The sequence below is a fragment of the Eucalyptus grandis genome, chromosome 1, assembly GCF_016545825.1.
Source record: "Eucalyptus grandis isolate ANBG69807.140 chromosome 1, ASM1654582v1, whole genome shotgun sequence".
In the NCBI taxonomy this organism is placed as follows: domain Eukaryota; kingdom Viridiplantae; phylum Streptophyta; class Magnoliopsida; order Myrtales; family Myrtaceae; genus Eucalyptus; species Eucalyptus grandis.
This window is the reverse complement of record NC_052612.1, coordinates 43,626,306-43,650,207: the sequence shown is the minus strand read 5'-3', so window position 1 is coordinate 43,650,207 and position 23,902 is coordinate 43,626,306. Positions and strand designations below refer to the sequence as shown.

The window sequence follows — 23,902 nt, the reverse complement described above, 5'->3', positions numbered from 1 at the left end:
CCCAAGTGGCATCTTAGAAGTCACATGTCATTAGTGCCGGTGACCAACCACAAACCCTGAAAATAGTAAGGGTAAAATGGGAATATGAAAAGGTTAGCGATGGCAAGATGGAAAAAAAAAGTCTAGAAATGGCATTCTGCCCATTGGGCTCCGCCCAAAGCCGATGCTAGCTTTTTATGCTTTCAGTTTTTCAAATACTACTTTCCCTTGAAAATGATTGCCAAAAGAGTATTGCTAGGCTAGCAATATTGTAAACCAAGGGTCTGGTTCATAACACGTGTTAAGAAAGTACTGGTTTTTCTTTTAAGAAATAAATCTACCCGTACCATTCAAGCTGAAGATCTAAAGATGGAGACGTCACGTTTCATGTGAAAAACTTACGGTAGTATCACAACATTTCCCTTACTATAACTCTCAACACTTTCCAAGTCGACTTTGAATGTCGAACTAAATGCACCCTAAGTTCAATATCAGGCTCGTCCCGGTCTGTTTGACACGATTAACAAATGGTTTGCAGAAAAAAAAAATTCGACATATGTATAGGTTATATAATCCCAAAAACTGAGAGAATAGAAAATTCCTAGAAAAAAAGAGAAGAAAAGAAAACCCTACACAGTCCACTGTTGTAGTCCGTTAAAAAGCGCCACCGTCGGGAGTAAAAAACGACGCCGAGAAGAGAGAAATGTTTTCCGATCCCGGCTACAGTAACGGCTACTGCCGCCCCCAAGAGGGCGGCGCGGCGCCGGAGCACGGCGCCCTCCGGCCGCCCCACAGGGGCCGCGGGCGCCGGAGGGGACGGCGGGGCAGGTCGCACGACCCGGCCGATTCTCCCGCCTCCGGCGGCGCCCCTAGGGTTGCCGATTCCGAGCAGGGGGTGGAGCAGAAGCCTCCGCCCTGCACCGACTTCGACATGGCGTACTTCCACTCTTACGCCCACCTCGGCATTCACGAGGAGATGATCAAGGTACGGTTTTTTTTTCGCGTTTTTCTGTAGGCGTTCCGGCGCGTGGCGATCTTTGAGCTTACGCATTGGATGATTAGTTGTGCCGGAGTTTTTGATCAACTGGAAGTTTGAAATGGGCTTTTTCGTAAAGCGAATGCTTTCGCGTTTACTTACCTGCGTTGATGAATCGAGAAGAGATATAGAGGTACAAACAAGGTTCACCGTCTTTGATTGCTTAAATTCGAGCTCACGGTTTCATGTTGGATGATTATAGATTACGTTGGATGTTTGCTTCTGCACAGTAAAATGGTGTTGCCGAAATTTGGAGTGTCTAATGCCCCGGGGGGGGGGCGCTCTTCTATGGCCTGTTATGCTTCTAGGACTAGATTATTACCAGCAGAGGCTGGGGAAGGATCAATGAGCTGGCAGCCTATCTGAATGCAAGATAACTGAAAACGGAACTGTGGTTCCCTTGTATGGACTTGTGGGGTGTGGTTAAGCCTGCTTGTGGTTCCATATGTTTTGGTACGAGGGGAGGTAGACAAGAAGTGTCTTCTTGTATTATTTATAATGGATTATTCTATGCTAGACAGCTTATAATTGTCAGAAATTGATAAATTGGGATGAGCTTTAGAATTCTTTTAGTGTGAAAATTAAATGGCAAATTGGAGCCTTTGCTATAAAGAAGCAGACGCACCTTTGAACACCAAAAACTGAAAAGTTGATTGACACAGTTGTAGGATTATACTGGAGTAGGACTAAGTTTAAAAAGTAGTTTTTAATCTTGTGTTCTTTCAGGCATTATCAATTATGATATTCCTGATATTCCCTTTTTCTTTGGATAATTTTTCTAGAGAATAAATTGCTTGTAGGATTAAATTATTAAACAGAGAGCTGTTTCATTTTTGGTTATGTGTGTCAAAATGTTGATGGGCTGCAAATGAAACGAAGGTGAGAGTCTGAATCTAAAAGGTTAGTTTGACGAGCTTCACATTTGTATCTGGTGCAACTTGAAAGGAGTAGAAGAACCTTTGGGAGATGGGAGCTACCACTCTTCACATGAAATTCTTCTTTTTCTTTTTTCTTGTGGGTTTTCCTCTTAGAACCTTCTTTTCTAAATGCCCTTATCGTGGAAGTTTTACTCTGTTTCGTTTTAAGAATGTTTTTCCTAGATCCATGTTATTCATATTTCGGTTATTAGCACAGTGATGCTGATATTGAGGTTCTTGCTATAATTTTCTGTGTATTCTTAATGTTAAAGCTTTGCTGGTGGTTGTGATGATCGTGATAAATGCTTGTGAAATCATGATATGCTCATTCCTGATGAATGCTTATGAAGTCCGTTTGTTCATCTCTTTCTGGCCTGATGTTAAGCAGAATGCTCGGAGGGGTGGAAGGCATTATGTGCCAGTGTGGGAAGTTTTATTGATTGTGATTTATGGAGCTGTCTATAAGGAGCTAATTGAAAAAAGTATGTTCCAGTTTGTAATGGAGTTTCTCTTTTTCAGGATCGTGTCCGAACAGAGACTTATAGGACGGCGATAATGCGGCATCAGAGTTCTATTGCTGGCAAAGTAATTTCGATGTTCATTCTTAGCTTAGCTATAAGTCTATTCCAAAATTATTGGTTGCATTAACTGCATGTAGTATGTCCTAGTGTTCATATTCTTGCTTTTTGGATGTTTAGACTTGCTTTATGCACTTTGAGTTTGACGAAGTCGATGTTGTTTTGGGGTACTAAGGAATTCTTCGTTCTTTTTTAGCGGGGCAAATAAGGATGCTTGTTGATATGATGAAGAGCAATGGTATAATCAATATATGGAGCTGGAAGTATGGGATGGATAGCAAGAGATGTGACAGTCATATGTCTAGGTTGTACAAAATGCTGAATCACTTATATGTGTTCTTTTCGAAACTAGATTGTGATTTTTTAAACATTAATTCACTTACAAGATGAAAGAATCAATTTGGAATATGCAAATTATTGTAGAAAGAAATATTGAAGTTTTTCAAAGCCGACTGCACTTGCGGAGATTCGAAATTCTCACCATGAGGGGTGAATATACTCTCACAACCACTAAGCTAAGACCATCATTTGGTTGTAAAGTGAAAATTATTTATAATAAACTATTATGACAGACCAGTCCTGTTTGGTTTTTGGTTGTTCAGGCTTTAGAACTGACTCACCTTGGAACTGATCACCTAAAATGCAGATAAAATGGGCTCTAGTACTACAGAGTTACATGGGTGTGCAGCTATTTTTTAGTTTCAAAAGATAAAGATTGATACTCATCTTGAAGCTTTAAATGTAATTTTAGCATCATTCACTAATATAAGATTCAAAAGATACATACTGAAGTGAAAATCCATTGTGGTAAGTAGTTTTTTAAACCCTTTTAATTAAATTGCATAGTTAATGAACCCAACAAGTGCTTGTGTTCTTTGGTCCAGTATTGATGAATGGAGTAAGACGCCCACTTACTGCCTTTATGATCCCATGTCCCATTTTTGTTATTGTATTGGGTAAGTGTAACGATGGTGAAGTAAAAGGAAATGAGAAAGAAAGTCATGAGTTCATAGGTCTGATCACATGTCATTGGAATCTGCAGGAAGAGTAAATGCAAGTCTGTAAATGAGGAGCTAAGTCAATTTTTGCAAAAACAATAAAAGATGATCTTATTACTTGCATTATGTTTGGGAGAGTGAGGGAAAGAAAATTTAGTTTGTAATATAAAAGATTATAATTTTCCCTCCATTGTTCTCACAAAGATTTAAAAGTTTACCCACCTTCTACCCGAACTTTAATTCATCCCATTTTCCTTCGTTTCCCAAATATAGCATTAAGGCCTTTGTGTGTCAGAGAAATTTGAATGCTCTACCAGTTTTCCTGCACCTGCTGTGGTCGATAATTTTGTCCATCATTATAGAAATTTTGAACTCCCGTCATGATTTATATGTTTTTAAAGTGTCTTCATCGGTCAGTAGAGCTGCAAAATGATTGGGATAGATTGATTATCTTCTAGGCATGCAACTGGGTTTATTTTATACGATGTCTTGGTTGTCATAACTGTGTGTATCCTGGGCTAAAGTGATTTGGTGAATTAACAACAGTATGATGTTTCTCAGGGACATCCTGTTTTCAAAATGATAAAAGTAGATTTCAATCTAACAGTATACATTTTCAAATGATCATCTACTTGACCCTGAAACGTGTTTTCATTCTTTGAATAATTAATTCCAAATTTTATTTTGTCACTCCTTTGATCATAGTTGCATTGCAGGTTGTTGTTGATGTTGGTTGTGGGACAGGCATTCTCTCTATTTTTTGTGCCCAGGCTGGTGCCAAACGGGTAAACTTTTTGCTTATATTTGTTGTTAAATGAGGAGCATTTTGCTTGTGCTTGTCAATTGTTAATTTTTACCTTGTTACTGAAAGTTATTGCTAGACCATGTGATAATTACTGAAATTTGGTTTGCAAATTCTTCTCCCCTTCTCGCAACAAAGAGTCAATACCTCTCCAAACTGAAATTTTGGGGTCTGGAAAAGCCATTACTAGTTTGGGGTTTGTTTTGATTTGATTGATGATTGATCCTGTGAGATGTTATTACTGATGTGATATGGGCACCGATTGCTTTTTCTTCCTGAAATATATTGCCATCTTGCTTTCCTAAAAGAATAGCAAGCTTCTTCATTCATATGCTGAAGTTGAGTTCTTTCTTCTTTCTTCTTTTTTTTTTTTCCCTATGCTTCTGAAGTTCATTGAAAATATTTTGCCACTTAGAAGATTTCAAGTGATGATAAATTTTATATGGATGCTGAGCTGCTTGGATAAGTGTTGGAATGGGGAATATGTAGCATGATGCTAGGGACTGCATGGTGGCTGTTCTGGTTACCAATTTCATGGGAAGAGGTTTAAATAAGTTTAAATAAGCATTGACGATTGACTGATTACAAGTTACTTTTTTTTGTCCAAATGCTTTTTGGTAATGGGAAACCTGATCATTAAACCTTGTAATGCAGCATGAATTGTTGAAACTTTTCTATTTAAAGATTTTTACCTGTTGCCAGGAAATGCATACTTACTTTGGACTGTGCTTTGTTGGGTAGCTATCGGTATTTTTCCAACGGGTTTTCTTTTTGTGCAACTAGTTGATTATGTGTGGGTTAAATGAGAATTCATTATGACAACGATAGCAATAAACCCATAGATGACTGACAACAAATCCGTGAATATTACAGGTACCCAAAATTAGGAGACATATTAATGACTTAAAGAAAATAATAAATGATCATTTGGACAAGAGGCTTAATTTTATATTGAAGTTTGACAAGAAAGTCACCTAATGCACTGAAGCTCATTTTCCATCATTTAAAACTCTGGGAGAAAGGGCACTAAAGGTGATAATCTACAAAGATCTCTCTGTAAATCTTTAGAAGTTTTTGTCTATGACTTTTGTAAATCTTAGCCCTTTTCTTCTTAGGCAGGTGTGGAATACGAGATGGAAGATTAGATAATACTATCAATAACAACTGCGGTGAAGCTTCACTGGTGAAAAGGAATATTACATAATGATACTCAAGAAAGTTGGCTTTTGATTGGTCTTGTTTTGGATAGGCAGTAGGAGCTGGTAGTCGAAGCATCTCTTTGATTTTGTAATTCTCATCGTAAACATATGCAACCCTTAAATGGTAGAAAGACTATTTTGTTCAGAGAGACTGATAGTGCCAGAGATAGATATAAAAGCTCTATGACGAGCATTAAAACAGAAGGAAACTATTGCCAAGTTACCAAGAGTGTTGCCTAGTCAATCTGTGGTCACATCTGTCAAGTTTTGTGGACAGGATTACTTTGCCATGACATGTTAAATTATAATGTGCAACTCTCGTTTTTTTTTTTTTTTTTTTTTTTTTTGGGGGTGGGGGGGGGTCAGTTTTAGCGACCATATTCATATCAAGGTTAAAGGCTTTCTGACTTAGAAGCCATCGACTCATCGACTTCTTTCTATTCTTACTCTAAGATGCTGACTTTCCATATCACTTCTAGGATTGCTAGTGAGCAAATGAACCCCTAAACCTGTCCACATGGCTCTTAAATTGTAACTTTTCCTTTAAAATCCATACTACATAATGTAGTATGTCATGTTCCTTAGCAAGCATATACCAATTTATCATGTAAAAATTGCCAGTTCTCCCTTTCTTATTTTGTTTTCTCTTTCAACTTTTCTTTTGGGTGCTTCACAACTATGAGAATTAATCTCAAGATGCTGTATGATGGTCATAATCATCCACTATGTTTCTACTATAACAGGTTTATGCAGTGGATGCAAGCGACATTGCAGTGCAGGTACTCTAGTACAGTTTTGCCCATTTTCCTATTCCCTGTAGTTTTTTTGTCTTTATGGTGTTATTTGAAATCATTCACTGTATGAAATTCTTGTGTTAAAAAAAATCTGTAGGTTTTTCTTCCCACATTGATCCACAATCTCTCCCAATTTATATTTAATATAATCTTGTTATGTACATCAAAAAGCTTGAAAGTTCCAGAGAAAGTTTTGTTCCACCAGAAAATTGTTTCCTGGAACAAACAGATTCTTGCATAAATTGCTGTTTCATTTTAGCATATCAGTGGCCGGGTCCTAGTATTTTTTTTTTTTTTTTTGGGTCGGATAGGTCCTCTTAAATTGGTTCTACAAAAAGGGTCTGTTTCAGTGGGAGTCTTTGAGATGGGATGATAAATTTTCTCATATCTTCTCATAGACATTTTATAGCGAACAGCAAGCATTATTGGACTTAATAGATGCATCATCAACTGATAAGTGAATTTATGATGATCTAGATTGCTTTCATGTTTTTCTATTATGCAGGCAAATGAAGTTGTTAAAGCAAATAATTTGTCTGACACGGTAATAGTATTACATGGACGAGTTGAGGTAGGTAGGCTTCATCAGATGAGGCAATTCTCAAGTATTTTCTTTCTACTTGTCTTATCTATCTTATTTCCTCCCACTTGGCATTGGATATATTGGCAGCTTTTTACCTTTATTGAGCATTGGTGTTGACATATGAAAATAGACTATATTGAAGTGTGCTATCTCATGATGGAGTGGAATTTTTGTTTCAGTCTTACCTTCTCTATTAGTTTGAATTTGCTCCTATTAGTTGGTTGATCTCATTGGACAAAAACATTAGGTGGTCATAGATTTGAATCTTGAGAGTGCAGGAACTGAATTTTCAGCCTGCTCATGTTGAAGGGGGGGGCTTATGTCTAGTTGGCGCTTCGGTGGGGTCATGGTGATGGCCTGGCCCATATTAGGAAGACCTCTTAGGAGGTTATGTGGCTTTGATGTACTACGGTCTGGTGGGGACAATGCAATGTCAGACTTGGCGGACCCACAAGCCAAACATTCTGTGGTACAGTGGAATTTCTGTGGTAGTGCCCCAGGGAGAGAGCTATGCTGGTTGCCCCATTTTTCCCTTTTCTCTTCAAAAAGGAGAAGGAAAATAGTTAGAAGATAGCTATAAATGGAAGAGTTGGGTTAGGGTAGGTGGAAATTTCTGGTTATAGTCCCTGAATTGGTGAACTGAGAAATAAAATATGTAGTCATGTCAAAACTGCTTGGGATTAATATCTGACTTGCTTTTGGATGTAGACAGTGTACTTGCAAAAATAAAAGCAAACCGCGGAGATCGGCATGTTATTAAGATTGTCAATACTTGTTGGCGCCAAAATACTGTTCTCACATTTGATATGCTTGACAAAAAATTTTGCTTCTATGGAAACTTTGTGAAACTTTGTTGCTGTGATTGTGATATCTGCAGGATGTTGAGATCGATGAGGAGGTTGATGTGATAATCTCGGAGTGGATGGGGTACTTGCTTCTTTATGAGGTGTGGCTTTTTCCTTGTAATAATGAACCAGTACATGGTGGAGCTTTTGTTGCTAGATCTTAGCAATCATTTAACCTTTACATTCATCTTAGACACAAGTTTATGCTAAGTCAAGGCAATTGTTTCTTTTGCTATCTAACTTCTTTGAGGATTTCATTGTAGAGCATGTTGGGCAGTGTCATAACTGCAAGAGATTGCTGGCTAAAACCTAGATCTTAGCAATCATATAACCTTTACATTCATCTTAGACATGAGTTTATGCTATATTAAGGCAATTGTTTCTTTTGCTATCTTACTTCTTTGAGGATTTCATTGTAGAGCATGTTGGGCAGTGTGATAACTGCAAGAGATCGCTGGCTGAAACCTGGAGGCTTGATCCTTCCATCAAATGCGACGGTAAATCTCTCTCTCTCTCTCTCTGACACAAGCATGGAAGCTGCATGCAGAGGACACGTACAATATTTATATTTTAAGTTCCATTGAGCGGTGCCTTACCTGTTAACCCTGTGTAGAAAAAGGAGCGTTGAAAACAAAAATGAAGCTCATTTAAATAACTAAGGTTCGATGATGTCAAGTAGGTATGGTAAGCAAACAATTAGGTCCCTTCAGTCTCTTGCTTCTCTTCATCTGCATAACTGAACAATGGAAAGGGGAAACTTTTTGATGATCACTGGCTTCTTTTTCTACTTTGATTTCTTGCCAGGCCCAAGTTGTCATCCATGCCACTTCAGTTATACAAAAACTTCTAAGAGACCTTTTCATTCCACCACTTTAGCCGTGTTTTTTTTTTTCTTCTTTCTTTGTTTTCTTTTTTGCTTACATGAAAGAATCTATATGCTGAAACTTTTTCTTTCCCTGTCAGATTGTCTTAATTAAGCTCTAAAGCCGAAACACATCTCAATGTCCCACTCTTGACCTATACAGATTATCTCTAGATTCTCATTCAGTTGACAATTCAGTTAGTCTCTATAGGTTCATGGCATCTCAGTCGTCCTTTGTTTGGTCTTGTTATATGGGTTGGTGCATGTTGGTGTTGCTGACTGTGAAAATTATGGTTCTTTTACTTGCTGAAGAAAATTTTAGTCTTTGATCCCTCCATATTCCTCCTGATCATTCACAGACGTGATCAGTTGAAAATGCCCCTGTTTTATTTGATATTGAAGTGTATGTTCTATCGATGCTGATTTCTGGTTTATGTCACTGCAGTTGTATATGGCCCCTGTCACACATAGCGACCGGTATAGTGACAGCATTGATTTCTGGCGCAATGTGTATGGGATTGATAGTGAGTACTATTGATGTGGATTATACAGCTTTCTTATTTTTAATGAGTTAAAATATTGGCACTTCTTTGTTGGACCTTGATTGGAAAGGAGGATGGAAAAAAAAATTTGAAAAGGGGGAAATTTGTCATTAATTTTTAAGGTTTTTTTATTAGATCTTTTCTTTGCTTCTTATGCAAATTTGGCAATTTGGGAATTGGGTGAAAGTGTCTATGTTACATTTGCAAATGGTTCTCTTGTAAGATGCCATTGCACAACTTGTACTTGTCATGAACCGCACCTGTCTTCACTTTGAATGCTTATGCCAAATCGTATTCTTCTCCTTTTATTTGTCTAGGATTAGTAAGTTATTGCACTCCCAGTTGAAGTTAATGCGAGGTGAATGGAAGTAGTGTTCTGGTTGGGTCTATTGCATTTATGAGCTACTGTTAGTCCAACTTCATCTACAAGTGAGCTTATTCCAGGCCAATTGCATGATCGTAGCTTTTTATATTTTGCTTTATATCGGTTGAATATCATTACTGTTGAATTTGTTTTAATATTTTCAAAAGATAATATTTATTGCTGGTCAAGAATTTAACCATGATAGTTTTCTTGTTGTGATTGCAGTGTCTGCTATGTTGCCCTTAGCAAAACAATGTGCCTTCGAAGAGCCTTGTATAGAGACAATATCTGGTGAAAATGTTTTGACATGGCCACATGTGGTAAGACTCTGGAGTTAATTAAAAGTTGTACACTTCTTTGTGGTGTACAACAGGACAACATGCTGCTTCTCCTCTTTATCTCTCTCACTTTTAGCTTTTGCATCATCACCATGAGACTTTTTTAATTCCTTTCCTAAAAAATAATTAAACCGAGTTGCATCCAGAAGTTTGCAGTTATTTCAGTATTTGTACCATCTCCAGTCACACTCTTAATCTGCTTAACCAATGGCTTGCTTGCTGTTACTCGCGGCTCTCTCTCTCTCTCTCTCTCTCAAACACTAACCCAGAATCCCATGGTCTTTCCACCCGTGATTAAAGAAAGCTTTGCAACTTTTTACTAAGATTCAATACAGTTAAGTAAAATTTTATCTGTAGTTCTTAATTTCTCTGTCTAAACAAGCAAGATGCTTTCCAGATTGTTACAATTTGACGATAATTGGATGTTGTTGTATGCATAGTTTTTCTTCCTTCTATTTTGCTTATAAGTTGAAGGCTTTTCATGCATGCTTTCTGATAGCACTTATATCTGATGAGAATGACCTCTTCTTTGAATTGCACATCATGTTCTTGCATTTAAGATCTTTTTCATCTTTCAATATGGACAAAAGTGTACTTGAAAATTCTAACCTACTCTAGATTGCCAATACATTTATATTTAGCTTTGTCATTAGGATTACAATTCTACAGTTTTAGTTTGGATTTAGGTTTTCTCATTATTAAGTAAACAATTAGTATTAAAAGTATTCAAAAAAAAAAAAAAAAGTAGTATTAAAGAGTTCAGCTTATCCTTAAATTTATCTTGCAGCCGAATTGGATTGACGCTATTGGTAGTACACATGTATTTTTCTGTAGGCTTTTCTTTTGTAGACTTACCACTTCTTCACCTTCCTTTTAGGGGTTCTAAATGATGTTTGGTTTGTATCGGTAAACCCTTATTTTGCATTAGATAGGTAATGAAATTGGGATGAAGGCCTACGATGAAGTAAGACATAACTTAATAGTGTAAAGTTCTGACATGAAAGATAAACTGATAGAATCTGGCCTTTTGTTCTGATGAATGATATGCCCTTTGATTTGTTGACTACTTAACTCAATGGAGAAAATTGTATGCAAAAATAGGGAATCTACTCTCATTTTACTGCTAGGCTGCATCTGTTGTTACTATTCTCAGATTTCTATAAACGGTGTATTATCAAAAGGAAAATTTTCGATCTCTATAAGATTGAAGGTTCAACTAGAAAAAGGGACTGATGACCCACATTTGTCTGCTGTACATGGTCACAACTGATGTGTACTGAGGTTTTGACATGTCCTCTTTATAGAAGATACTAGCTAGCTAGTTTTGATATTGCAGGTAAAGCATGTGGACTGCTACACTGTTACACTTGGTGAACTAGAGTCAGTCACAACGAAATATAAGTTCAAGTCAATGATGCGAGGTATGCCCCCCTCTCTCTTTCCACATCCCACCCCCACTGTGGAAATTGTGTTCTATTACTTGATGTTTTATATATATGCTTTCTTGCTTTTCTTGTGATCTAAACTGAGAATTCTCAGTGTCAGGGTTTCCTTCAGGAAAAATTTAAAATGTCTAGGTCTCTTTTGATTTCTGTACCGAAATGTATATTGAACATGTTATGGTTTTTGTCTGAAATTACAGCAATTACTATCTTGCACTAGTTGTCTAGACTTAGCAAGTACTCTGTGTGCGTGCATGCGCTTGCGCTCAGTCTCATCCTAATATTGCCTTTGCCTACTTAGCTTCATCTTGTGATATCATCTCTACTATTCTAACTGATGATTTCTATTTGTCCTTGGTCATCAGCTCCATTGCATGGGTTCGCGTTTTGGTTTGATGTTGAATTTAATGGGCCTGCAACATCTCCCACCAGTAATCAAGTCTCATCATCATTTATAGAGTCCTCAAACAATCAGTCCACAGATGTCAGTCAGAGGAAAAAACGAGCTAATCCGAGTGAAGCATTAGTGCTTTCTACTGCACCAGAGGACCCACCAACCCATTGGCAACAGGTATCTGTAGCTTTATCCTTTTCTCAGTTGGTGGGCTTTTAATGCGGCTGATTCTTTGTCACATTAATGTTTTTCTTTTTATTCTTCTTTATAACTTCTATTTGGCATTTACATACGGTTTGCACTAAGGACATACACAAAATTAGTATACTTGTCTCTAGAAATACATTATGGGTCCTTTTTCTTGTAGCACGAACTTTCAGGAAAACTGGTTGTTTGACAGTAAGAATTACTTGTGGACGTTAATGATTGGATCGACCTTGTGGAATCTGCCTTGTATGACCACTTTATTTTTTTTGCTCTTGTTTTGGGTGGGGTAGTTTGGCATCCCATTAGAGAAAAAAGGGTTACGTCAGATGAATATTATCCTAAATATTCTCACTAGCTTGTCCATTGACACAGTAACATATAAGGACTGGAACGTTGATTTACCCCTATTGTTATAAGAGAACCCTATGTTTATCAAAGCTCTAGAATTGCTTAAAGTTTCCTTCTTTGTTGTTTAACTAGAAAGAGTAATTACAACTCCCAATAAGATGTTGTATGATAGCCATCATTAGAACAAGGTAACAATTGGTCATTACCAGTAGGTTACCGGATCTGGTGAGGGCACTGTCTTTCTCCTAATTTTGCTCAATGCCTTTATTGAATGAAAATTTGATGAAAACTTTAGTAATGTCACACAAAATGTGCTTTCAAGGTGGATGTTTTATAGACATTTGTTTGATGCAAGTTTTGCAGACTATGGTATACTTCTACGATCCAATAGACCTTGAGCAAGACCAACTCATTGACGGTTCTTTAACATTAACCCAAAGCAAAGAAAATCGTCGGTTCATGAATATTCACCTTGAATACACGTAAGTAGTGTGATATTTCCGTTTCATTCACCTTACTGCGTGTATAAGAAGAGGACTCATTGACCCAATCTGACTGAGTCGTCCTATTAGAAGCAAGTATTGACATTGCTAATATCTGTGCTCTTGCAGGTCAGGTGGGCGATCTTTTGTGAAAGAGTCTGTAATGCGATGACGTTTCTTGATTTCCTAGAGTTGGATTTTCTATCAGGCGAATGTATATCTCAAATTGAGGCTAACAGTGAGGTTTATGGACTTTCCAATTGTAGTGGGCATGTGGGGCTAACATAAGAGCGCGTATCATCTCTCTACGAGTTTATATATTCCTATTTTCCATCGGATTGTATCAGGTCTAAAATTATTTGTAGGACGGGAGAGAGAGTTCTTGCGGTGCTTGTTTGATGAATGCGTCTCTTGTGATGCCCCTTTATGGCCAAAAGACAGGTCATCGTCTGTCATATGGTGCTCCTGTGTCAGTGTTTGCATTATTTCAGCATGGGAACTTACTGAAAGATTAAAAGTGATTATAGAGGCTTTTCATGAAATTAGCCTTCTGTATCTGTTGTCGCCGATTAGTCTCTTTTCAGTTTAACTCGCTTTCCAACAGAGAACGGATTGTAATACAGCGCCTTGCGATGCTTAAAACTTGCACCCAGTGAGAGAGGGTCACCATGCTTCTATGGTCGTCTTCACATCAGTGAAAATCATGTGGACATGCATTGGGAGAAATCAAAATGAGAACGGTCTGGAAAGTTCTGCTGGGACCAGGTTATAGGAGACGCTCGAGTTAGGTAAAGGAAGAGATTTAATTGGAACTGTTCCTTGTCATGTCATCATTTGGAAGCTGCATTTCATGTTTCCTCACCAAATGAGGTTACGTCATCGATATCATTTCTAATCTAATCTAGATGGTGGTGGGCCCTACACAACCAACCTTCACACAATCTGGAAATAGTCGCCTCCATTCAACCCGAACTAATCTTTCTCTCTTCTTGAGACTCACCATTTACTTCGAACCACTTTGAAATTGCATGCTTTACTTTGAACCATATTGGGATTGAGTAGTCGACTAGCAACGGCATCAACTAAGTCATTCGATTAGCACACAAACATGCCTACAAACATGCCTATTTAAAACGTGAAGGAGAGTCCTAAGAAGGGCAAGAGGTGACCATACTTCTATCCTTGCAATCACCTACGATCTCTTAGTTTCAGTCGTGTTGGTCCTATCATGTATTGAGCTACATATTTGGGCGTTCAATTTTGATCCGAAATACTTTGGTTACAACAAAAGTTAAAAGAACAATTAATGCGTAGTTATCACTATCATCATTGTTCACACTAGCATGTCACTGTGCTTGCACATTTGGCACCTTTCCTGACCTCCGCCGCGCTAAATGTTCCATGCGCCTCCTCCACCATGGGCACTGGACTGCCACCAGACCACCATCACCGTACTACGTCTTCCATTGCTCATCCACACATCAGCTCCATCTTCACCACTCACTGAGACCGCTACCACCAACCTCAATTACACCAACAACCATGACGATCACACTTCTTTCTCCATGTCCACTGCTAGCGAATCACTCTCTCCTATTTACTACCACCTTAGCGAGCTAATCTTGAATTGATATCGTGCCCTTGTCTCCTCTTCAATTTAACTATGAGAAAAGAAAATCGTCGGTTGATTTTCAAATGATTTTCTTCGGATGTAAGCAAAAACTTGAGTTAGTCAAACTACACGACTCTTAACACAAATTTACTAGGTTCAGGAGCTTTGGATTCTTACAACTGCTTCTGGATACGTGATTTATGTCAGGGGGAGAGAAGTGGAGGTAGACAAGGTGAAATGACATACGTAAAATCCCCCAATTAAATGCTCGTAGGCATCTAAAGGTCAACAAGGGCGACGACTCCCACCAACCATGATTAGGGTTCTCATGGCGACTTTTTGAGGTAATAATTGCTCAATTATTAGGGCGTGTGCACTCTTTGAAACCCTAGTTTTTCTAGTGCCTTTTGTGACATTGCCACTCAACATCTTTTCCCAAATTTTATAACCAATCCATCTTCGGTTTGCCTTGTCGTACTTCTGCATGCTCAGCAACATCCTTTAATATCCAACATTATCATCATCTCCTTCCGACGCCCTCAGGTTTGTCCCTTTGGATTCGCATAATCTAAGCGATGTGAATGACAATCGCGCTTTGCAGACAAGAAAGTGGCGATTGAGGTATCCATACAATCTTTATCGTTTTCCACCTCAGAACATTTCTTAATGAAAAAGAGAAAGACGTCAAAATACACTAGCAATCAAGGAAGTTTCTGTAAAATGTCTGCCACATTCCTAGAACAAGTCACATATGTAACATCGAGTATATTGGGTAAGATCCTGACTGATCATGGTCGGAACTTCATGAGCCAAAGGAGTTCATTTTATGCTTTAAATAAGTCTCCATGATCCAAATGGGTTATTTGATTCTAGTGTATATGGAATTTGTTAGATCGAGTATACTTTCACTCAGAATCCTACCCAACTGATATCATTTTTCAGCTGCATTAGGTCCACGGATGAGTGAAAGTGATCGAAGTCACAATAATTCTCCGAGTTCCACTATCGGATGTCACACCATATATCGACAAGACATTTAGAGTCGTAAGCTTATCTGATCAATAATGCATCATAAGCTTCATTATACTTTAATCGTAATCATACTTTGCAAACGTGACTAACTTTTCTGAAGGTTTAACCAAAGAAAAGAAAAGTGAAGATAATTCAACGCAATTCTCCATTACGCAAATGATGAAGGAAAAGCAGGTATTGGAAATTGAGTCTGCCATAATATAGGAAATGACCTTCTTCACTTTGTGTAAGCAAGGACTTAACAAGAAACGTCGTTCAACTGCAATTTAAGAAACCGATTTCTCTTGTTTTCTTCTTCATATGCACGTATATATGACAGAATACGATTCCTCTATTATTGTATTACGTACAATGCATAAGACCAATTTCAGTGTATTATCTTCTTATTCCTTTTCGTCCCTAATGTAGTCCTTTACATTATAAAAAATTATTTTGTATACCAACCTCATAGGAGAATATACAAAACAAAGACTACCTCTCCATCTTTTGCTTCTTCTGGTATACTTCTTGCTTGTCTGCTTTTCTCGGATAAAACACAAATGATAACCAGTGAAAAAGATGAGGCATCCATATCTGAAAACCAAAGCATGATATCAAAGTTCCAAAATGGCCTGTTATAACTTTTCATCGGTCTAGAATCAAATGATGCTGGTAGCAATTTCCTTAAGACGCCAAAAACTATGAACCATCCCCTGATAAAGAGTGCACAGCAAAATAACTCTGGGGGAATGAACATAGATATCTATCTCGATCAGTATTATAGAAACTATTCCAATATTTTTTGGTTGCTTAGCATATTATGAATCTCTGAAGGCTCGATCCTCTTTTACAAAGAAAATAGGAGCTGATTTCAGAAGATATTTTTACTAGACAAAGTGCATGCGAATAAGCAATTCTTAGATTCATGACCCAAGTGCTTTCTCTCCTGCCTTATGCATGAGTCTGCATGAGCATGAGCATGAGCATGAGCATGAGAGAGAGAGAGAGAGAGAGAGAGAGAGAGAGAGATTAAAAAAACTAAAATGATATTATTAACGAGAAAGGCAACTTTTAGGTAGTAATAATGGTTCAATTATTCGGTGGGTCGTGCATATTCTGCGTACTTCCTAACCTCAATCCAATATTCTAATCTCAGGCTCAAACGTGACTTTCGCACTCACTCTTGCCAACTTTTATTTTTTATATCCTTGTTCTATTTAAAAACAAAGCTTTTGCGGGTTGGTCTTGTCTTCACCTACGCATTAGAATCTTCCATCATATCTACCGTATCTTGATCTCCTCACATCCTCAAATTTTCTTTCTTATCACATAAATACCAAACGAGATTATATGAATTAGGCTATATGAGTTTTCATTGCACAAAAATCATGAAAACTCCATCAAAATTCCTTCGACTCTACGCACTTTCTTTTTTATGCATGGAAAAAGCACAGCTCACGTGGGAAAAAAGAAGTAGCAAAATCAGAATTGAAGTTTGAATCACAAATATTTACATACATGATTGGCCGAATCGAGCCAAAGGGATGAGCTAAGCCTGCCTTTATCGCGTTAACCTATCAGGTAAATCACCACCGATATCTTTGCCTTTGAAATAATCTCCCACTCATCGACCAAAAAGGTGGACATGATTAAGTAATGTAGCCATACGTGTGCGAGCATTACATGTATATTTTCATTTTGTTTATGTCGACACCTACTTTAGTGAGCACTTCGTGTATGATTTATCAGCAAAAGAAGCACAACTTTTTCCCTTGACATAGTTTCGCCCCTCGAGAAGTATGAAAAAGCCGGCTACTGAGTTTTGAAAAGCAAGATCTGGCTTGTGGAGGCTACATCAAGATCTGGCTCGTGGAGGCTACATCACATTGATTTAAACATAAAGTTGTGAGGAATAGTTTAACATTAACTGTAGTTACACTGATTGCTCATGGAAACCCCCGAGGAGGTTGTAAAATAGAATAAGAAGAGAGAGGAGCATAGAAACTTTTAGAAGCCTTAGTCTTCGTTCTATTGGTTGGCTCAAAGTATTTTGTACTAAAAGCTAAGTATAGGGAGTAAAATAAATGTCTGCGAGCTATATAAAGATCGTGGACTAGCCTAGATGTGCAACTTCAGTAGGGGCCTTGTAATTGTGATCGCCAAAGAAGATGAAAGGTGAAGGGAGATCGAAATTATGTAAAGGTTTCAACTTATTTTGGCATTTATGTCACTTTGTTTTCTTAAATAAGCTTGATATTAGCCCTCTGGAAGATCACAAGACTGTGACTAGTCGTTTAGAAACTAAACTCAAAAGTTAAATTTGACCATTAAATACATGCGCGTATGTATATATGACCATGCGACATCCAAGCACGATTAGCTTAAGCATGTTGCAACAATGCAAAGAAGATAGGCATAGGAATATATAAAGGGTATCGAGTTAAATATTAAAATTGAACGTGCTTTTCTTCAAAAAGAAATTCATATCACCACACTCATAGGGTAGAATGAAACTATTGCGTTCATGCTCTCAATCATGTATCTAGACCATCTAGTTTAGGTTCTTTCACTAAAATTTCACGTGGAAGCTCCTCAGATCAACGGGCCATATGGATTCCGGATGCGTGCATGTGGTCCGGGCGATGATTCTCGTGATGACTCGGACCTTACTATTCAAACTTTCCAGTCCACTTGCATACTATGCTTCCTAGGTTATCTTCCACTCAAAATGCGGAGGAAAAGTAGATCTAATATATCCGGACGAGCGACTGAGAACACACTCGATGACAATCGAGACAAACAGGTTCAAGGGTTTCTAGCCAGCCTCGTGCATGGATGGACGTCGGCTGCTAGTTGTAACGAGGATTGATTCAAGAAATCGATGAGGATCAGGAAAACGACGGGAAATGCCTTCCCCGCAAGAAAAGGGTGGGAGCTTAGGACGAACGTGAAGGGGAGGGGAATGAGTTGGGCCATGTGGGGTGCAATGATTATGATTATGGAGGATGGTAAATTTTCATTGTCGTTGCATCACGCGTGACCCTTTTTAGCCCCACTCTTCAACAGTTACCATGTCCTTCTTGCAACTTATGCTCGCCCTTTTCTTAAATGGGATACCATGATTCGTTAATTTACCGTACGATCAACTTCCCCTATCTCAACCGATTAGTGAAACGATTAGCACTCATGTATCAAGAACCATGAGGTCGTGTATTCAATTCCCATTATCACAATTTCTCGGGTTTGAGTCCTAAGAAATTAAAAGTAAATTCCTGCTTTATGTGTAGGTATACATATCAATAATACATCAAAGCATAGAATATATATCTTCCCTTCTACCGACATATGTTCTCAATTAAATGGATTTTCTTATATATATATATATCAATATTACATCAAAGCATAGTGTTATTTGTAAAATAGTTTTGTCACTAATATTTTCTTTTCACCATCTAATCGTACAGTGTACCAAAAAGTGCCTCAATGAAATCTATCATGACTTTTTTCCCTTATTAAAGCCTGGCTTCACGTTATCTCCAAAAGAAGGGCGGGGGACAAGTAAAGTAAAATTTAAAACGGAAATTGGAAGAACATGAAGAGAGAAAAAAGAAAAAAGATTCCCCAAAAAAGAATAGAGTAAAAAGAAAATGTTGTTGTGCCGCCGGCGTTTTATAAAGGTAAACCTAATTAAAAAGAACAAAAATCAAGGTGTACACACGCAAACCCTCGTGTAGATAAACAAATACAAATCTTAATCACTTTATCAAAAGGCTAGGGGTCTAAGTAGAAAGATGGTGTCTTTATGGTTTGTATTTAGGTTCAAAAGAAAAGTTAGAGTGAGACGTGAAGTTTGATTTTTTTTGCTAATCTCTAATTACACGAGGGATTAGAGTTCAATTCGCTGTGTTCTTTGTGCTCTAAGCACCAACTTTCCAAATGGAAAGAGGCTTCCCCCATTCTCCATGGAACTCAGCCACCTTTCATCTTTATGTTTTAAAATCATCTTCTTTCCACTTTTAGAGAGAGAGAGAGAGAGAGTTTGTCCTTACTTGGAACAAGCACTAGTTGCCGCAATATTAAACCTAGGTCAAGTTGGAGAAAAGCATGCAAAATGGAACTGTTCCTTTTTTCTTAGAAAGTATCTAAAATGACAATACATTGTTGCAGATACTTGACCAAAAGAAAAGGTTCACTTTTGGTCACTATACAATGTATATAAGAGTAGGATATCATTTTATGATCTTGACAAGAATTCCGTATCTGTTGGTCTTTTATTAGAAGAGTCAATTTTTTTGAGATGGCTCAAGTACCACCAGAATTTATTAAGAAAAATTCAAATTTGACGCGACACTAATACAGTGAACTTGCAATTGACTAAAAATCTTAACGATGCGTAGCAAAACCAATAATATGACATGACATGTATTGGCAGCCCCACTTTTCCTTTGAAATAGGGAAAGGAAGATAAGTCCATCGATCATATTGTTGCATCACAGTGGCAGATGATAGTGGAATTGAAAAAGAAATAGGAATTTTTTTGGGTAAATACACAATTTGCATTGAGTAATTCTTATTTGGAGAATATATATTACGATAGAGAAAAAAGAAAAGGAAAAGAAAAAAAAGAAATATGTTAAGATGGAGAGTGATTATCGATGCATCAATAAGTTATTTGATTTGTCGAAAGTTAGGAATGATTTATGTGAAAGCTAATTAAAGGAAAATTGAAACTTTTCTACCTTTTGACGTATTAACTTTATGAGAGTACAAATTTGATTCATATGATGCAATCTACAACCCGTGATATATGCTTAAATTCAATCCATCATGGTACAAAATACATGCTTTAACATTTAGACATGCCATATAATTACACAAGATTGCTATAATTGAGCACTAATCATAGAAAAAGTTCATCTTTAATATCAGATGCAAGCAAATTCTCTTTATGTCATTGTTGATTACATTCATTGGTGACATAAACTTTCATCAGTAACTTTTTCAGCTTGAAACTACCCACTCAATCTTCTTCCAATCACTGCGGTTTCTGGTGATTCTCTGCAAATGGTTGAGTTCACATTGCAATGTAATATAATCAAATATCATAGACAGACTTTTCTTAGAAAAAGGGCAGAAGGAAGAAATATATATGCTCTCACCTATTCTATTGTAGTTGGTGGAAGAAGATTTATGTGAAAGCTAATTGAAAGAAGATTGAAACTTTTCTACCTTTCTACTTATTAACTTTATGACAGTACAAATTTGATTCGTATGATATAATCCACCCATAATATATGCTTAAATTCAATGCGTCGTGGCATGAAAAACACGCTTTAACGTTGAGACATGCCAAATACACAAGATGGCAATAATCGAGCACTAATCGTAGAAAAAAGTGGATGTTTAATATCAGATGCAGACAAATTCTCTTTATGTCATCGGTAACTTTTTCAGCTTGAATACCCACTCAATCTTCTTCGAATCACTGCATTTTCTGGTGATTCTCTGCAATTGGTTAAGTTCACATTGCAATGTAATATAATTAAATATCACAGACAGACTTTTCTTAGAACAAGGGCAGTATATGCTCTCGCCAATTCTATTGCTGTTGGTGGAAGCTTGTGAAATGATTCGCAGAACCTCATTTCATATCAATCTCTGTTTTGACCTTGCTTTTGCTATCACCGTCATCATCCCTCTTTACTTTCTAATCAAAGCGTTCCACAGCAAAAGAAAGTGCAGCATTTCTCACCCACAGAGAAAACGTCATAATTACAAGTGTGGAATATAATTATTATAAGTAGAGTTTGGTCAATGAAAATAATGGGCTGATGTAGCTAACACAAGGCTTGTTGATTAGGGTTTTTCATAGGATGCTTTTGGCTTTCTCGTGTTTCTCGATGGCTTTGTTATGTCTATGCGATAATTTCTCTCGTCAAGAAAAGAAAACCCAAAAGTGAAATTTACCATATAATAATAACAAGAAGATTAGATGGACGGTCCTTTTCTTTCATGGGTCGATCTTCTTGCTAATATTATCTCACCTATTTTAGCATTCAAAGGGACACATGGGGTCACTTTAGCACGCTATAGCACCAAACAGAATAGTACTCAAGAAGGGAAAGAAAAGCAATAGATTTGGTAGAGGAAGACATCACATTGAACTCGGGAGTTCCTATGTCAAGGTGTGAATGCGCACTATGTGGACAATGCACATATTAGACAAAGGAAAAGCATGTTTTTTTTTCCCCTTAAAAAAAAAAAAAAAAACAGAGAGAGGATAACAATGAGGGTGCTTAGACATAGCAGCTGGTCAAAGATTGCACGGTTTGTGCATTGAACGGTAATCATATCACCACCCAAAAGCAGGAGAAGAAATTCAATACCAAAAAAATGAAAGGAAAAAAAAAAAAAAAAACAGAGAGAAAGTGGAAATGACAAAAGTCGAACCACCCACCACGCAAGGGACACCCCCTCGAGCCCTTGTGAGATTTTCCTCAATCACTCCAAAGACAAGAGGCCAAAGAACAGAAACAGAAGAAGCAAAACCCCATCGCCTCAATTATTTTTCGAAAACCCCACGAACTTTAATGTCTCCTCAATCAAACCCGAATGGAATAAAACCCCCCTCCTCCCCCCCCTTCATTTCGCTCCTCAAGAGAAGTCCACCTAAAGACTACTTGTCTTTGAAAAACCTCTCCCGACCCCTCTCCTCTTATCATCAACCAGAACCCAAAAGGATGCAAACGACAAGCATGTCGCGAGCATCGCTAGCCCTCCTTGCGGCGGCGCTTCAGCTCCTGAGCGCCGCCGGAGGCGCCGCATCGTACCCGGACATCCAGCACCTGGACGTGCAGGAGGCCCTCGCGGCCACGAACGCCCTCCCTCCCAAGATAAACGAGTACCACGACTTCTTCAACAAACACGATCTGAGCGAGAGCGAGGGCGAGCATGGAGGCGGGTACAAGCTGAGTCTGTTTCACAGAGACAGATTACCTTCCGCCAGCTCCCACGGCGGCTCTCATTCCCGCCGTTTCCAGGACCGGATGAACCGGGACGCCTTGCGGGTCGCCGGGGTCCTCCGCCGATTGTCCGGCGACGTAGCCGTCCGCTCGGGCGGCGGGGCCGGCTACGAGGCGGTGGAGGACTTCGGGTCCGACGTGGTCTCCGGCATGGATCAGGGGAGCGGGGAGTACTTCGTGAGGATAGGAGTCGGGAGCCCGGCGAGGAGCCAGTACATGGTGATCGACTCCGGCAGCGACATTGTGTGGGTGCAGTGCCAGCCCTGCAACCAGTGCTACCGCCAGTCCGACCCGGTCTTCGACCCGTCCGCGTCCGCATCCTTCTCCGGCGTGCCGTGCGGCTCCACCGTCTGCGACCGGCTCGAGAATGCGGGCTGCCGCTCCGGCCGGTGCCACTACGAGGTTTCCTACGGCGACGGGTCCTACACCAAGGGCACCATGGCATTGGAGACCCTCACCTTCGGGCGGTACGTGGTCGGCAACGTGGCGATCGGGTGCGGCCACATGAACCGGGGCATGTTCATCGGCGCCGCCGGGCTGCTCGGCCTGGGGGGCGGTTCCATGTCCCTCGTGGGCCAGCTAAGCGGGGACACCGGCGGGGCCTTCAGCTACTGCCTGGTTACCCGGGGCAAAGCTGCCGCCGGGTCGTTGGAATTCGGGCGCAGGGCCATGCCTGTCGGCGCCGTGTGGGTCCCCCTGATCCATAACCCGCAGGCGGCGAGCTTCTACTATATCGGCCTCGCCGGCCTCGGCGTCGGCGGCATCCGGGTGCCCATATCCGAGGACACCTTCCGCCTCGATGAATTGGGAATGGAGGGGTCGTCATGGACACGGGCACCGCCGTGACCCGGTTCCCGGCGCCCGCTTACACAGCGTTCCGCGACGCTTTCCTAGCCCAGACGACGAACCTCCCGCGGGCCACGGGGGTGTCCATCTTCGATACCTGCTACAACCTGAATGGCTTCGTGACGGTGCGGGTCCCGACCGTCTCGTTCTACTTCTCGGGCGGGCCGATGCTAACGCTCCCGGCAACGAACTTCCTGATCCCGGTCGACGACGCCGGCACGTTCTGCTTCGCGTTCGCCCCGTCCTCCTCGGCGCTTTCCATCATTGGGAACATACAGCAAGAAGGGATACAAATTTCTATTGATGGAACCAATGTTGGTTTTGGTCCCAACACTTGCTGAGTAAATATGTAAAGTAAGTTATTGGGTGAATTTTGCTAGTCTTAGCCTTACTGTATTATTGGTAGAGTGAAGTATATAAGATGAGAAGTGGTGTACTAGCGTCTCCTTGTGGGGGCGTTTATGCAGTGGGTGTGAGCTAGAGATCGATATAGTGTAAAAGCAAAATTTAACTCCCACTTCACTAAAGTCAGAATTCTGTCTTTGCTTTTTCTTTAATTTCATCAGAGAGATAAAGAGAGAGCCAGTTAACACTGGGAGAAAATCTGCAGGCGGTCAAAGGAACCGTTTCAAAAGGTCGTTTACATTGGCGTTAGAGGATCCAAGAGGTCCCTTTTACCTCAAATGCGTAGTAGGAAAATG

General features: G+C 39.3%; 2 protein-coding genes across 3 annotated transcripts; both read left to right on the top strand.

Annotated features, from left to right (window-relative positions):
- Positions 1-587: 587 nt before the first annotated feature.
- Positions 588-13,261, top strand: LOC104421197 (probable protein arginine N-methyltransferase 6). Of its 2 annotated transcripts, none has more exons than XR_005551900.1 (13): positions 588-964; positions 2,452-2,517; positions 4,225-4,293; positions 6,253-6,288; positions 6,809-6,874; positions 7,764-7,832; positions 8,151-8,228; positions 9,039-9,117; positions 9,725-9,819; positions 11,174-11,258; positions 11,645-11,850; positions 12,584-12,710; positions 12,840-13,261. XR_005551900.1 is itself a non-coding variant. In XM_010033070.3 (13 exons), the coding sequence occupies exons 1-13, from the start codon at positions 683-685 to the stop codon at positions 12,880-12,882; spliced, it is 1,293 nt and encodes a 430-aa protein (XP_010031372.1). In that variant the 5' UTR covers positions 595-682; the 3' UTR covers positions 12,883-13,261. The 2 variants fall into 2 exon arrangements, 1 of the variants encoding a protein (XP_010031372.1); XM_010033070.3 differs by having other exon boundaries at positions 595-964; positions 12,592-12,710.
- Positions 13,262-21,925: 8,664 nt separating this feature from the next.
- On the top strand, positions 21,926-23,803 carry LOC104421196 (protein ASPARTIC PROTEASE IN GUARD CELL 2). The gene is given in 2 exon segments (XM_010033068.3): positions 21,926-23,157; positions 23,160-23,803. Coding segments are annotated over 2 exon segments (1,467 nt in total). The 5' UTR covers positions 21,926-22,073; the 3' UTR covers positions 23,543-23,803.
- The last annotated feature ends 99 nt before the right edge of the window (positions 23,804-23,902 follow it).